Raw genomic sequence first — 17,339 nt, forward strand, 5'->3', positions numbered from 1 at the left:
TATAGGTGCCTAAGGGATCTGTGGAGAGTTTTCAGGGGGTCTGTGAACTTGGATGGGAAAAAAAAATTACATCCCTATTTTCATTAAATTAACTGAAATTCAGCATTCTGCTGAATTAAGAATGAAGGAAATAAAAACATTATAATGAGAAGGGGGTCCACAACACTAATGCATCGTTGGTGGAATTGTGAAGTGATCCAACCATTCTGGAGAGCAATTTGGAACTATGCCCAAAGGGGAATAAAACTGTGCATACCCTTTGATCCAGCAATAGCACTTCGAGGGCTATATCCCAAAAAAGATCATACAAACGGAAAAGGACCTACATGTACAAAAATATTTATAGCAATTCTTTTTGTGGTGGCAAAGAATTGGAAACTGAGAGGATGCCTCAATTTGGGGAATGGCTGAACAAGTTGTGGTATATGAATGTAATGGAATATTATTATTCAATAAGAAATGATGAGCAGGCAGACTTCAGAAAAACCTAGAAAGACTTGTATGGACTGATGCTGAGTGAAGTGAGCAGAATCAGGAGAGCGTTGTACACAGTAATAGCCATGTTGTTCGATGACTAATATTGATAGACTTAACCCTTCTCAGCAATACAAGGATCTAAGACATTTCCAAAAGTCTCATGATGGAAAATGCTATCCACATCCAAAGAAAGAACTATGGAGTTTGAATAGATTGAAACATAAAATTTGCTCTTTTTTTTCCTTCTGTTTTCCTTTGTTTCCTCTTTCTTGTGGTTCCTTCTATTGGTTCTAATTCTTCCTTACAACATAACTAATGTGAAAATATGTTTAATAGGAATGTATATGTAGTGCCTACATCAGATTGTGCACTGTCTTAAAGGGAGGTGAGGAGGGAGGGGGAGAAAAATTTAAAACTCAAAAGCTTATAAAGTATTCTTGATAAATCAAAATAAATTAATAAAAAAAAATTTAATAAAAAAGGGGGTCCACAGGCCTCACATGACAACCAAAGTGATCCGTGCTTCAAAAAAGAAAAACATTTAGGACCTCTATGCTACGGTATGTAACCAACCTAACTTCCTGTGGTTCTTTCTCTAAGACTGCATACTAGGATGAACTATATTATTTCCTGTGTCTGGCTTTCAAAGCTCTTCATGACCAGACCCCAACACTCTGTGATCTAGTCAAAATGGCCTTCTCCCTGCTCTCCCCATGAGGCACTCCCACCCCTCCCCAGCCTTTGTTCTTGCCTCCTTCCTGAATTCAACCTCACGGTATTTTGCACCTTCTTCACAATGCTGCTGGAGTAGAACTTCCTATGCCAATACGTTTTTGATTCTTCAACTGCTAGTGCCCTATAGTTCCCTAAATACTTTGTATTTTATTTGTATTTATTCTATAAGCATGCTTTCATAGTATAATGTAGTTCCATCTTAAATTCAACGTGTCCAAAATGAATCATATTTCCCCCTAAATCCTCCCTTACCTCCTATCTTCCACAGTACTAGAGGGCGACACCCTCCTCCCAGGCCTTCAGGCTCACAACCTAGGAGTCATCTTAGACCCTTTTTCTCCCTCACTGCCATATCCAAGCTATTGCCAAGGCCCATCGATTTCACCTGGCGGCATCTCTCAAATATCCCCCTTCCCTTCTCTAACACTGCAGCCCTCTGCTGCAGGCCATCTTCTCATGTCTGGACTACTGCCACAGCTGTTGGGGGGGGGGGGGGTCTGTCTGCCTTGAGTCTTTCTCCACTCCATTCAGCCACCAAAGGAATTTTCCTAAAGTACAGGTCTGATCATGTCATCTTTCCCCCTCCCCTATTCAATAAACTCCAGTTGCACCCTATCACCTTCAGGTTCAAATACAGAATGCTATTTGACCCTCCAAGCCCTTTATAACCAAGCCCCTTGCTACCTTTCTGGTCTCCTCATACCTCATTTCCCTCTAGGTACTCTTCAATTCAGTTAAGTGAATAAAGTCAGGGAGGTCATCTGAAGTCCCCGAGGCCACAGTGCTAATTAGGAGCAGACCCTGAGACCACTTATTACCAGTGTGAACTTGGGTAAATCACTTAACCTCAATGGGCCTCAGTTGCCTTAAACTGTAAAATAAGGTTGGAGTAGAGTGCTTCTCAAGCCTCTGTTCCTACGCAGCCTCTCCTTAACTTCTGGGCCAGTGTTTTTAAACAAGTTGCTTCTTTTCCTCACTTTTCACTTTCTGTCTGAAATCCTGTAACACTTACAGTTCCTACCACATGATACAGCCCCTTCATTTTATACTATCTTGCACCCTACTGTTTCACATATCTCTTGTGTCTGCCAAAATAGCCTAGATAAGTAACTTGAGGAAAGCCAGTCACATGCTACCTTTTGTAACTCTCATGGCATCTAACTGACAAGTGGAGTGAGAAGTCAACAAAATGCATTCAAATTTCCAATTTACATTTTAAATGTCATCCTTCAAATAGAAGCACTAAAAAGAAATCTTTAATTGAATAAATTTCTTAACTATCAGGGTAAAGTATATGAAGTAAAAGCTGGATTCTATTAATATTAAAATGAACTGTTTTTAGAGATAATTCTTTATCCTAAGACAACTGGAACCACCTTACAAGGTCCCAAGGAGTAAGGAATAGGTGAGACTGGGGAATGGTTCCATCTACTGTAAAGTGTGGATACACTTGTCTGTACCCCACAGTTAATTAGACTACAATACTGATTTTACTCTCTTTATATTTATTTCATTAAAAGTACATAAATTCCCCGATATTTCCTGACACTAGGTAAATTCAGTTCCTTTCCCAACTTCTCTGAAGTCCTGACATATTTAATCTATTTCATATACTCCATTATGATGTTTCCTCACCTTTTCTAACTGATACTCTAATTTGGACACCAATGAGGCTTTCTGACTCTAAGATCTTAAATGATAACTAGACAAGGAAGCACCTAATTTTAAAATATTAAGGTTACAAATGAGGGTAGAAAAAGGATTCCTTTGAATAGTAGGTTGCACATATGGCATAGGTCACACTCTGCTCCAGCCCGCATTCTTCAGGTAAAGAGGCTGAGCATGAAGATGGTAGCAATTGTTACCTATAAAGAAGCTTCTGACAAGAGTTTTTTAGACAGTCATTCCTGGTAAAAGGATGGATCACTTTTTATGGCTGTTCAGGTTTAAAGACAAGATAATCTTGGAAGGTAGCGTCCCTCTCTTTGTTATTCCACCTTTGGCAAGGTGATTCCTGAGAGCATCTTTGTCCAAGGCTCCTTTACCAGTCTTCTCCAGTCCCTCTGTGATCCTAATTTGGGCTGGAAATCAAGGTGGGAGTTAAGGGTGGGGAGTGGGTACTGGGTGTTGGGGAGATTGGTGCTCAGTATTTTACAGTGAGCCTTAATGATACCATTTATATGATAACCAAACCTATACAAAGAACCCAGGAAAATGGAGTGATGGCAAGAACAGAAAAGGAACAAGATTACATAAGTGGAAGAAATCTGTGCCCCAATAGAGCATTATATTTGGTTCTGTACCTAAGGTGGGAAGATTAGATTTATTTGAACAGATCTGAGTTTGAGGAGATAAGGACCTACCTGTCTGAACCTGGTCCTAATACACAGTGGCCTTGACCACCAAATCTGCAGGAACTTTTCAGTGAATTCCCAAGCACTGAGGCAATTAGATACTGAAACATTGTTTTTTTAAAGATCACAATTACAATGCAGGTATTGTGAAAATGCACTCATTAAGTTACAACATTTTCTCTTCAATGAGTGGTGCTTAAAATTTGAAGTTTGAGGACTTGGGTTTTTGCTTTTTATAGACAAGGATTGATACCTGGAGCACCTTTAGAAATGCTGCCATTACATACCTCATGAAATCCATATGGGCCACTCCTTTCTTTGTCTGCATTGCCAAAATACCATTCCTTCTCACTCTCTCTCTTCATATCAGGTGCAGCCTCAATCACATTGCTCTGAAATTTAAAGAGTTGGAGATTCACAGAATAAAATGTAAATAACAGCATTTTTAAACACAGGAAAAATGGTGAAATCAATTGTGATATCAACATTTAATTCCATCTCAATTTAAAGTTCATTTCATACAGACATTTTCAGGATTTAAGTTGCTTTCAGTTTTATGAGTCTGAAACTTCAGATTACGTACTTTGAGAACTGGATACTAGATGCTCAAAGAAAGAAAAATCTGGACATCACATGTCTAACTTTTAGTTTCCTGATCTTACAGGTAATACGTGAAACTAAATTCAAAAGTAGTAGTATTGTTTCAAGTGAATTCTTTTCTCTCTCAAGAAACTAAAGCGCTTGTAGCAAAGGTTATTGCTTAAAGAGATATGACCTTTAAACCAGGGTTTAAAGTCGTTTCTATCTCTCTGGCTAGGAGCTCAGTAGTTTAGTACTTTAAGCCAGTAATTCACTATATGTGAAAGGCTTGAATGTTGCAGTTTTTTTTACTACCTTGACAAGGAATTAACACCTGTAAGTTTAAAGTGGCAGATTACAACTCATCTATGATGGTTCATCCTGTGTGAATCTTGTCTACTTTCAGAATTCTGCAGGTACTAGACCATTCATCTGTTATTCTTCATCTGTTATTCCTCGAGCCACATAAGTAGTCTATCTTCCTTTCTTTACTGACATCCCTCATACCATTTCTCAAGCATTGCTCACCACTACTTATATACTGCAGCTTACTGGCAACTATCAAGTAACTCTTTGTTGCTCTTTTGGTAACCTGAAACTTTATTTCCTCGGATGTGTTGTTCCCGAGTTCACAACCCCAGACCATCACTACCACTATCACTTGGACCACCATCTTCCCTTAGATGCTGGTGGAGACTGGCAACCCCCATACCACTAGCCCTCCTAGCCTAGCTCCTGCAGGAGAGCAACGCTTGGCAGAACATGGGCCTGCAGGTGCTTGGGGGTTCCCAACTACACTCCCCCCCCACCCCACCCTTACTGGCCTAAGTGGCTGAAAGCCCAGAAAAGAATGTTTTCACCCAATGCCTTAACACTTCCAAATGGTTCAACATCCAATATAGATTTAGTTTTATTAATGGAAATGACATTAAAGAAGATACGTGACCCATGAGTTGCTGCTGTACCCTAAGGAAAACTGGGCCTTTGCACCTGACTTATAGCTGAAACCTTCTCTACTGTTGTCTCCTCCTACCCCTTGTTCTTAACACAAGGTTTTGCACGTATCAAGGACTTAACAAATGCTTTTTCATTCATTAATTTGTATTGGAAGGACAGCTCTTCTTCAGAGATTATTAAAAGCATTCAACCATTTCCCAAGCACAATCTATCCTCTCTCTCCTCCTTACATTCATTAATGGAGCAACTCACTGCCTATCTTCTGTGCATTTCCCAAAAATATTTAGGTACTGACATATTAACTCAATGCCCTGGTCAAATGAACGTCCATCTGGACAACAGGCATTTTTATTGGTTTCAGTTTTTCCCCTGTGTACTGCTGAGCTAATCCCTTTTGATAAATATGAATCACAAGAAGGAGGCCCTGTAGTAACATTCTGGGGCTTGATATCATCAGCAAAATATCACCTGCCAAAGGGAATTCATCTTCCCCTTTGGACTTTCTGTAAGATATAAACCATAACAGCAGAAACGTTAACAGAATGAATGGTTGCATCACAATGCCTTCACAATTACTAGAGAAAAATAAGAAATTCTGGTGTTAAGACATTTTCACTGTCATTAAAAGAAGTTGCTGGTCCTTATGGTTTTTTAAAAGTACATTTATACTTCAACAGTAAGCCAGAGAATTCCCAGCATACCTGCAATGGTACTGTGGCCCTGTTTGTGTGCAAATGGGCGAGGGTGAGCAAATCCACCAGTATTCTGATTCCATTGGAATCCATAAGATCCTTAACATTTTTCTGGGGAAGAACAGATATTTGACAAAAATATTTTTTAAATAGAAGGCATTATAAAATCAATTATTTAAGAGATCTCCATAATATCAAGTGTATTTCCTAAGCTCTGTGTTTACAGCTGGAAGTTGGATATAATCTAATCCACCCTTTCACTTTAGTAAAGTTGCAGAAATAGGATTTGAACCCATGTCGGACTCTAAATTCAACATCATTTTGGGAAAAAAATTGTTGCAGAAAAACTAAAGACCTACAATTTCAACTATTCTACTCAATTTCATGTATAACAGATAAGAATTTATATACAGCACACATACACACAAAAAATAACCTATCTTTCACAGAAATCAATTTTAGATGATTTCAAGTTAAAAAATTACTGTCTTTAAATTAAGTACTTTAAATTATTAGACTGACACACTTTAAACTTTAAAACTGACACACAACTGAACTATTTCAAATTTTGAAAAATCAAAATTAAACATAAGATCAATTTTTAAGGGAGGAATAAGAGGTGAGAGAAGGGGACAATGGTGTGTAGGCAGTGAGGGAGAAAGAATAGAAGGGGGAGGGTGGAGAGAGGGACAGAATTTCATTTCTATTTAACCTCTTCTTTTCCAACCAGCATGTAGGCCCCTAACAATGGTGGTTATTGAAAACACAAGACAGGAAAATAAAAGCTCTATTTTGTTGTTGTTCAGTTGTGTCTGACTCTTTGTGACCCCATGTTGGGGTTTTCTTGGCAGAGATACCGAAGAGGTTAGCCACTTCCTTCCACAGCTCATTTTACAGATGAGGAAACTGAGGCAAACAGGGGTAAGCAACTTGCCCAGGGTCACACAGCTAGTAAATGTCTGAGGTCAGATTTGAAAGCGGGTCTTTCTTGACTCCAGGCCCAGCGCTCTGTGCACTATGATGCCCCCTAGCAGCTCATAAAAGCTCTATATTTGGGTTTGAAAGTATTTCTCAGGTTAGGCTAGTTCTCAAATACATGTTTCTAAATTCACTGATAACACACAGCATCTGAAAAGCTTGTGAGCAACTTGAGGAAATTAGCCCTGTAGGATTTGTTTTTAAAATCAAGTCGAGTCATTTAGATAAGTAAAAACAACAGCCATTTAACTCTTATTTTTATGACTAAACTGGAAGGGTTTTTATAATTCTGTATCTAAGCTATAGATACACAGAAAAAGAAATAGTTTTATCAATGCCTACCTTGGCCTACCGTTAAGTTCATCGTGGGCAACAGCAAAAACTCTATTTGTCAACCAATTATTTTTAACTGTTAAATATGATTTCCTTGAACACTTTCTAAAGGAAAGCCAGATCTCCTTATGGAGCTAAACCAATCATTTCTAATAATCCTTCAGTGTGAATATCTGTAAAATGAAATATCTTTGCTCAAAAGGATTTTAAGATTAGCTTTGTTTGGGACAAAAGAAAGAGAAGAAAAATGCTATTTCATAGACTTTAGAGCTGGAGGGAAACTTAGAAGTTAATCATTTCAACCTTTAAGACACTGATCAAATAAATTGCCACTGATAATTATAGACTCAAGGAATAAATATATGCATAGCCGGAAGAGAAAGTATTTTTTCAAAAAAAAGGCCATACCTTATTAAGTATCAGCTTGTTAAGGAAAAGGATCAGCCTGTCTCGTTCAAGTCGATCAGTGCACTATTGAAACGAGAGAATCTAATCAAAATTTAATAGAAAAAGCACATAAGATATCAATGAACAGTAGAAAAAGTTAACTTGTCAAAAAACAAGAACAAACAAGGCAATAAAGTTACTTCCTTTAAGCATCCTGAAACCAGAATCAACTGAAACCACACACAAACACCTTTTGGAAATGAGACTTTTTATGTGTAGGTGAGATGGTCCTCGGAGAAACATGAAGTTAACTCCCTCGACCTGTCTAAAACTTTCACATACCTCATCTCATTTACTCAGCAAGATATTTTTCAATTACTGAAAGAATTCTTTTTAGCAGCCATTTTCTCTTGTTGTGCCTTAACTTTTAAAAGCTATCCTAGAAGTAGACTACTTAGGAATTTTGCCAAGTAACTACAGTCTTCTCCTGTTTTGATGAACAAGTCAAGTCAGAAAACAATACAGAAAATCAGGCCCACACAAGTGTTTAAGAGTCACCGACTCTACAATGACCATTAGGATAGTGTAATACCAGCAGCACTTCGAGCACTGGTTAGAAGCCTTTGAAGGTGAGTTCTGGTTTCCCTATTTAATATCCTTCACATACATTAAAAAAATCAATTGTACCCATCCTCCCTATGTCATAGGTTACAAGGATCAAACAGGACGATTTGTGAAAAAGTACTCAGAAAACTCTGAGACACTATACAATTAAACACTGGGAAAAGTGTGTTTTAAAAGCCATTCAAGAAATTCCCTCAAATAATTTTTATTGTTCTGACAAAAAACATATCCTGAAATGCAACAATCCTAAATACATCATTTGTAAACACACAATCCCCTTAATAACTTTAGGTATAAATGCTACTAAAGAGAGTATACATATTAACACAGATGTCAGAAGACAAAAATCAGAAAGATTTATCACTAATTTTTAATCTCACCACCACCTTTTATCATTAGAGAGCAAATTTTTGACACAAAGGAAAATCTTACTAATCTTTTCTTCCCCCCCACAATTCTGAAAGAGGCAGCATCATGAAGCAAAGAACTTGGAATCAGGAACATGTGGGTAGACATCCTGCCTCTTGCCCTTACTGGTTTTGAAAACATGGGCAATGACAACCCCTCTGAGTCACTGTTTCCTCACCTATAAAATGAGGAGTTGGCCTGGGTGGCCCTTAAGTTCTCCTCCAGCTCTAAATCTAGGAACCCCACTCCAGCTTACAATTTAGGGCCTGAGAAGGAGAATACTAAAGCTAACAAAAACTAGCAACTGAAGGAAAATGACATCGTGTTATACTAACCCGTTACCTTCCTCCTACCTATCTGACCTAAATAAAAGGGCCTCCTTACGTTACAGAATACTGCAGAAGATCTAAGGCAGAGTAGGACTGATCAAAGGAAAGCTGCAATTCAGAAACGTAAACCCGTATCCTCCATCAAAGCCTTACATCAAGGTGCACTTTAACAACGACATTCTTACCCTCTCTAACATGCCAACAATGTATCTGGTGTCCCCAAACGGTCCTATTTCCTCATGACATCTGCCATAAACAATAGCCAGTGCTTGCAGACATAAACACTTCATGTTCACTTTCGGGGTGAGCAGGAAACGATGATAGAGCTCATTGAAAAACTCATACCTGAAACACCAAAATAAAGCTCACAATAAAAATAAGCATGAAAATGTAAAGCAAAAATAAACAAAAATGACATCAAGAGTGGCTTACGATCGTCTGATTGATCCGCTTCCTTCATTTTCATCCTCCTCTAACAGTAATCTCAGGTAATAGTCTCCTATTTTTATCTCCTCTGCTAGGCAATCATACTTGACCTTTTTTAATAAAAACAAAGTATATGATTTCAGTTGTAATTAAAGGAACTCAAGTGACAGCTGACTCTCAGCAAGTGCTAAAGAACTGCTTCTTACAATTCTAACTCTCCTTTGAATGACAATCTCAAGAGAAACATTTAGTGACTTTTCAAAAATCCACCTCACAAGGCTTACTATTTCAAATTTGTAGGCATACATTGGCAGGGTCTAAGGAATTTCAGAGTGTGAAACTTGTTTTTAAAATAATTCTTCACATCACACGGTGAAGACTCAATAGCAAATCAACCTACCACACTGTTTCAATGAAGGTCTTGGCAAAAATCTAAGTTGCTGTTAAAAGAAGCTTTCCCTGCCCTTGTAGGGTATTTTATGGAATCCTGGATTAAAACACTACTCAATAAGTAAGGTAAAATATAGTAAATAGGATCACAGTTAAAAAAAAAAAACTATGAAAAATGTATCAGCTTTAACTTGAATTCAGTTGCTTCAGAATACCCAAATGATAGTAAAATCACTAGTGCACCCTGAAGATTTTGCTAGGATAAGAGCCTGGGAACTCAACAGCATGTGTACATCTAATGAGATCAAATACAATCACCTCTACTAACTTCTTTCCTGTTCTCCATATCAATAGCTGATGAGAACATTATTGCCAGAAAATGTCTGCCATTTGTAACCGAATACAAGTTACCATGAAAACTTAAACAAGCCATGGGAAAGAGAGGGAAGAGTTAAGGCATGCTTCAGAGAAGAAGACTCAAAAGTGAAGAAAGCAAAGATAAAGAAAAGAAGGAAAAAAAGAGCAGCTAATTAATATGGCAAAAGATGTGGAGGTATATTTAAATTCTTACTGTCCCAAAGCCTGATTCTTATTCTAAATTCTTTAGCTATTCAAATTTAGACCTGCTGCAAGTAAATGCAGGAAAAGCATTTCAGGCTAAGGCCAAAAAAAAAAAAAGTTTCCTCTATAAGACAACTATTTGCAAATATTCCATTAAGGAGGATGGGCATAAAGTAGATAGCTAAACAATGCACTAAATAACTTCAAAGTTCATTACTTTGCATTAAGTATTTCTGTATAATTAAAAGCCCCAAAGGATAAAAATTTACCTCAAATTCATGATGGTTCCATGAGATCACATTGGCACTGCCAAGTTCTCTGTCTATGTTAAACGCCCTCATCTCAGATTCAAGACAATCTCTCAGTTCTTCTCGTGTTTTAAAGTTCCAAATTAAATTTGATCTGGCATGGTCTTGAAGAAACCTGAAGAAAAAAAAAAAACCGAACAGATTTCAAATAAGTTGGTAAATAATGAATATTTTCACGTAAACATCACAATAAAATGAAACCTTTACTGCAACCAGTAAGGCAATGTCAAACATTGATCCACATTGGTGTAAAAATTAAAGAAAAATTCTGTGAAACCTAAGTTTAAAACCAATTAAAGTGAAAATATTAATACTATGTTTTTTATCAATTTATAAAGCACTTTCACAAAGTTACTATAGCCCACAGAAAGTACAGCTGCCAGAAATAAGACTTCAAGTTGGTAACCAGAAATCCTGACCTAGGTGCTATATGAAAGACGGGGCCTGCCAGCGGGGATATGGAGCTATTGTTTTATTAGTGTGACTTCAGCTGCAGACAGGCCCATTATCACCTATCTGGGTGCAAGGATTTTCAAAAAAACCCCTATCCCAGTGCCAGAACCAGTTAACTAGGCTGACACAGGTAAGTGTCTGAAAAAGGGATGGACAACCTTGTATCAGTATACAGTCTCATGGGTGGATTGGTACTCATTCCAAGAAGGCCCAAAGCTCAAGCTGGTTTCAGGACCCCCTCATTTTGAAACAAAAGGCCATACTGTATTCTCCTGTCTATGATGACCCTCTATGCCCAGAAAAGCTCTGTTGTAACCCTGGGTCAGAGGTGAGCACTCACAAGCATCCATTCCTCTTCAGCTCCTCAAAAAGGGGTTAGAGCTTATGGGTAATAACAGAAAACAGGACAAGGAAGCTGGAACAACATGAACCTAACCACAAGGAAAGGGAGTCAATCTCTCATCAATATACTGCACCTAACTAGCGGCTCAATTTTTTAACCACTACTCACAGAGTGAAAAGCATTTAAAGTACTCTCAGTGGTAGAAAGATTATAAACTATTTCATAATGTTTTAAGAACTTCTAATAGGCAAGAAATAAATAGATAGCACAGTAATAAAGTCTTTGTGGAAGAAGAGAAAAGCTAAGTTCTTTACTGGGCTATGATAATGCTCTTGGACTTCAGAGAGCATATTTAATTTATCGATGCACAAACTTCCACCTCCTTCACCCCCTAATGCTTAGCACACTGTCTTGCACACAGAAGGTACTTCATAAGCTGGTTTTTACCAAAACTCTAGTCTCCTCCCTCCACCCTCAACAATATGGGTAATAATTGGCACAGATTAGAAGTTAGTTAACTTCGGTCCTAGACTCAGTCTGGTACTATTTGCCAAACACACCAACTTCACTGTTTCCACTTCATAAAACAAGAAAACAACTAGTCATGTCCCTACTTCATGAAGAGAAGAAGAATTTTTATAGTGCTAACTTTTTTTTTTGGGGGGTTGGGCAATGGGGGTTAAGTGACTTGTCCAGGGTCACATAGCTAGTAAGTGTTATATGTCTGAGGCTGGATTTGAACTCAGGTCCTCCTGAATCCAGGGCCAGTGCTCTATCCACTGCGCCATCTAGCTGCCCCTACAGTGCTAATTTTTTTGTTTTTTTTTTTTTTTTTAGGCAACTGGGGTTAAGTGACTTGCCCAGGGTCACACAGCTAGTAAGTGTCAAGTGTGTGGTCTGAGGCTGGATTTGAACTCAGGTAATCCTGACTTCAGGGCCAGTGCTCTATCCACTGCACCACCTAGCTGCCTTACAGTGCTAATTTCTGAGGAACAATGCTGACTTTATTATAAATTTTAATGCTATGAAAGCTTGAATAACTGCTCCAATTCCTACTTTAAAAAGTAGGAATTTATTTATTCATTTTTTTAAAAACACATCTACAAAACAGCAAAAATATACAAAAAAAAAGCTATGCTGGTTTAACACACATTGAAAAAGCTATCAGCCATGCTGGTTTAATATACACTGAAAAAATAATCTGAAATTTACCTATAGTAGAAAAGATCCCAGTTAGCTTCGATTTTTATTCTCTGTCTTCTCTTTCTAAGTATTACTGGTTTTTGATTTAGATTCTGGAAGAAAAGGAAATTTAAAAAAAATTAAATCAGCCAAAGCTGGTGCTATAACATTAGCTAATTTCTCCCATATAGATAGACATATATATTTAAATCTACATTTTACCTCGGCACTCAGAAAAGTGGTTATTAAGTAGTTAGTAAACTTTTAAAAGAACTTAATTTGAGAAAGTTAAACACATTAAAAGAAGAATTTTATCTATAAATAAGTATCATTAATAAGAAACAATATAATAAGAATGCTTGACACTGTGCCAGTACATCAACACAGAAAAAGCGAATTTTTTTAAAAAATGAACTGATATAACTATGAACCAAAAACTTCCAAGTTTTATGAAGTTGCTACTAATGAAATCTGCATTAGTTTATAGTAGTAAATTATGCGCAATTGTTGGCAAATAGTTATTAGGATAAATCACAAACTTGAAAACAAAAGGCTGCTTAACTTTTCAGGAGCCAAGAATACTTGAAAAGTTTGGGACCGAGGGATAAATAAGTTGGTCCAGACACATCTGAAATGAGACTCTACAACACACTGAGACAAAGAATACCACAACAAGACTCCACATGCCAGGCAGCTAAAAACTGACATAAATTACAGGAACTTAAAACTCACCATATTGTTTCTGTCCTGAGTGTGTTCAGTAGAAAGAAAAAAAAAGAATATTTTTAAAGGAAATAAAACAAGAGAGCAAGCTAAGATATGATGAGAATAACATCTATTATACAAATAAGGATACCATTATGAATTAATTTTAACAGAAAGAACAAGCTCAATTATTGTTAAAAGTAAAACTTGCTCAAAGTAGTTTAAAGAATTATGTGATCTCACTTTATTCTAGGCTAGATCACATGAAAATAAAATTTCAAGATTTGTTTTGTTTCTACATTAGACCAACATACTTTGTAGGAAGGGAGAGAAATGCTGCAGTCTAAATTTTGAAATCCTTATTTTCCATACGATAATCTAAAAAGTTAGCCCTTGTTGTTAGCATAGACTAAATAACAGATATATACTAAGACAAAATGAACCAACAACAGAACTAAGAATCTAAATAACTTTAGTATATTAAAGTTTAGAGGTTGGTCACTGATCTTTCAAACTTTTATCAACTTTAGCTCTAAATAAGGTTTCATTCTTTGGTAGCCCAACTTGAAAAATTACTGTTTTCATTACCCTGTCCCTGGGTTTGTGTTTACTTTCCTCAATTTTCACAAATTTGAGTAAAACTGCAAAGTAAGAAATTGCTCCACAGTTGGAGATGCTACAAAATGTCTTGTATGTCAAAATAGGGAAAGGCATCATCATCATCATCTTGATAAAAAGAAAAAAGCAGAAAGCAATATAGATCAAAGAGTTAAAAGGAAGAAACAGAGGGAGCGATAGAGCATAAATGAGAGCCTTGGAAAATGGCAAAACAAGCATTTATTGGGTAATAGATAACATATGGTGCCTACTATGTGCCAGGAACTGTGCTAAGTGCTTTATAATCACCTCATTAGATACTCACAACAACATTGGGAGGTGGGTGCTGCTATTGTCCCTATTTTACAGATGAGGAAACTGGGGCAGAGATTGGTGAAGTGAGTTGCTCAGAATCCCATGGCTAGGAAGTGTTGGAGGCTCGATATGTCTATTTACACTTCTCAAAAAGAAGGACTGGGCCTGTCATTTCATAGGTGTAGGCAACTCCCAGGTGAGGAAACTCATTCTACTGAAGCCCCTAACTCTGTCACTTCTGGTCTTAGCTGCCTGGAGCTCTGAGTGGTGGGTGACTGGCCAAAGGTCACATAGCCTTCAGGGATCAGCCAGCTCTCTAACATACCACACATGGGCTTGGGGAACAAGCTTTCTCGAACATGAAGCATTCATTAGTCATACTTAAAAAGACAGGAGATCCTGAATTAAAATCTATAAATAAATCAAGATTGGCTTTAGTTTATAATTGTAAGAAATATTTTGATCAGGAATGTTGACAACAAAATTTGTATACATTAATATATAGATCAAACACTCCTTGACTGTCCTGGCAGAAAAACAAGAATGGCCAATGGGGCACAGCTAATTACAAACCACCACCTGTCTCTACAAAAATGAAGCTGACTTCAGAGACGTGGACTAAAATCTGGAACTAATGGAAAGATTGGCATTCTGATCGTGATACTAGAGAAAGTACTAAGAACAATTATCTAACACAATTTCAGAGTTTAATTTAGTTATAAAGCAAGGTAGCATAAAAATAGTGCCTTTCTTCTTTACATGAATTTGTACAAAATCTTACTATGGCCAGCATAAGATTACCTAGGGGATAAACTGTACGCGTTATCTTTTTATGATGTAAAAATTTATTCCTAAATCAGAATTCAAGTTAAAAGAAAAACAAGAAGAAAAATTTTAAAAGGTATTGATTAAATGAAATTCTACTTTAAGCCAGTTGTTCACTAGTCAAAAATCTGAAATATTTGACTAGCATCTCAGATGATGAATAAAGTAGAACAAGACCTCACCAAGAAGCTAGAAAGGATTAGAGCAGACTTTTTTTTTTTTTTTTTTTACCTCTTTTTGAGCAATGCCCATTCTATCCCTCCAATGCATCAATACAAGATCCACTTTTTCTTTGGCAAATTTTTCAACTTCTTTAGCAGCTTTTCCAGCCAGTCTTTGCCACTCTGGAACTTTATTAAATTTGCCATATTGATCCTGAGGAATGATGAAACCCATTACTTTAATACATACACAAAGATAATGACTTACAGCTACAGGAGTATTTTTAATATAAATGTTCAATGTAGGATGACTGCCTTCAATGAAGAAAAAAAAATTTTAAACAGTTCTACCCTGGGCAAGAGGGTTATTTCTTCAAATGACCTCAAAACAGGTAATGGTCATCTAGGTCAGTCACCTCTAAACCTTTATTGCATACCCTTACTAGTAAAAATTTTTTGACCACACACCTTCAATATATATGTGCAATTTGCAATATGCACATCCTACTGAATTAATAATTATATATTTTGATACACAAAAAATTAAAATTAAGATAAAAATGAAGAAATATTTGACTATAGAGTTGACGGGGAACCACTGAAATTTAATGAGCAGAAGAGTGACATAGTCAGACTAACTCTTTAGGAAAATCACTCTGGTAATCATATGGACGATATTTTTTTGGGAGACTAGAGGCCAGGGAGATCATTTAGGAGGCCACTATAATAGAAAGGTGCTAAAAGCCTGACCCAGGGTGGTGACTGTGTAAGTAGAGAGAAGGGAATTATCTATGAGAGATGTTGTGGAGATAGGAATGCCAAATCTGGCAGCTAATTGTATATGTGGGGTACGGAAGAGTGAGGAGTTAGGGATGATTCCAGACTTTGAATCTACATGACTGAAGGAGGTAATGTCCTTCATAGAAATACACCTGCTTGGAAAAAGGGTTCATTTGTGAGGGAAAGATAAGGTATCAAGACCTATATCTGTCACAATGATCCAAGCCTGCTAGTCCAATGCCATTCACTGACTCACCCAAGACCAAAGGGAGGAGGCAGGGCCCTTAAACACCAGTAGCTCCAAATTCAGTCATAAGGTGATCGTGGGAACAGGGGCTAGGGGCTAGGATTTTTTTTGGGGGGGGGGGGAGGCAATTGGGGTTAAGTGACTTGCCCAGGGTCAGTCACACAGCTAGGAAATATCAAGTGTCTGAGGCCAGATTTGAACTTAGATCCTCCTGAGTCCAGAGCCAATGCTCTATCAGGGGCTAGGATTTCTTAATGGTACTTGTGCAACAGCTGTTTTAAGTGCCAGGAAGATAAGGATAAGAGTGGTTGTGTGATAGAAGTTCAATTACTTGGCTGCCTCAGGAAAAGATGCATTTTCCCACTCTTTGGCTGACTGCACACCCTTTAGGGTTGGTCAGGTCTACGCTCCCATCTTAGAGACCACTGATTAGCCGAAATGCCTTCTAGCTCAAGATTTCTAAGAATAATAGTCTACCTACTGCCTACTTTCCAGAACTTACTTAGCTGCCACTACATAAAAGGTATCATGCTGGCTTATGGGAATTCCAACAGGCATAAAACATGGCTCTCACTCCAACAACCTTACCATGTAGAATAAAGATATCTCTACTTTTTGCTATTACGGTGAGGGCTCCATCTAGTTACTGAAAAGTAAATTATATGCAGTTTCTGATCTTTTTCTATAACCTTCAACATCACAAACAAATTTATAGCAGTAGTCCTATATTACAGAGGTTTAAGCTAAAACTTATTTCTGCGTTACTTTTTTGTGCTCTGTACTTACAGTTGCTATTTTCACATTATCTCTAATATGCATTCGATCAGCATCCTTCTCAGGAACTGGATCAGTGCTATCCAGGTATGCCAGCAAACCTGGGGGCTAGAGTCACAAAACAAAACAAAACAAAACCATCTAATTTCAAAAGAATGGCACGAAAACAAAAGAATGAAATACACTAATGAAATAAGACACCAAAGACAAAAATTACTGTTATTTTTAGTATTATGATATTCTATTAGTAAGACATCTTTATATACTTAATATGTGAATTGTTTTTCATTATAATTTTTACAACATACATGGATCTTTTTAGTATCTCATCTGACTTACCAAAATACGTTTCAACAAATTTGTAGCAGTTGCATTTTCAGCTGTCCAGAGGCCCACTAAATGTCTACTTAGCTGTCTGA

The 17,339-nt window shown here is 37.2% G+C and overlaps 1 protein-coding gene across 4 annotated transcripts in view; it reads right to left on the reverse strand.

Moving 5' to 3' along the window:
• Positions 1–17,339, reverse strand: part of DNAJC13 (DnaJ heat shock protein family (Hsp40) member C13) — a 127,970-nt gene that overhangs the window by 62,362 nt on the left and 48,269 nt on the right. For 3 of the 4 annotated variants that reach the window (XM_027872101.1, XM_027872100.1, XM_027872103.1), the window contains 11 exons: positions 17,260–17,335; positions 16,933–17,028; positions 15,190–15,333; positions 13,249–13,263; positions 12,547–12,629; positions 10,500–10,653; positions 9,286–9,389; positions 9,039–9,198; positions 7,514–7,576; positions 5,804–5,905; positions 3,854–3,958 (listed from right to left, as the gene is read on the reverse strand). In XM_027872101.1, the coding sequence (XP_027727902.1) occupies positions 3,854–3,958; positions 5,804–5,905; positions 7,514–7,576; positions 9,039–9,198; positions 9,286–9,389; positions 10,500–10,653; positions 12,547–12,629; positions 13,249–13,263; positions 15,190–15,333; positions 16,933–17,028; positions 17,260–17,335 (1,102 nt within the window). The remainder of the gene's footprint in view (positions 1–3,853; positions 3,959–5,803; positions 5,906–7,513; positions 7,577–9,038; positions 9,199–9,285; positions 9,390–10,499; positions 10,654–12,546; positions 12,630–13,248; positions 13,264–15,189; positions 15,334–16,932; positions 17,029–17,259; positions 17,336–17,339) is intronic. The other variant, XM_027872102.1, reaches the window with a different exon arrangement.

Source organism: Vombatus ursinus, unplaced genomic scaffold (assembly GCF_900497805.2).
Source record: "Vombatus ursinus unplaced genomic scaffold, bare-nosed wombat genome assembly UNPS02014799.1, whole genome shotgun sequence".
NCBI lineage: Eukaryota > Metazoa > Chordata > Mammalia > Diprotodontia > Vombatidae > Vombatus > Vombatus ursinus.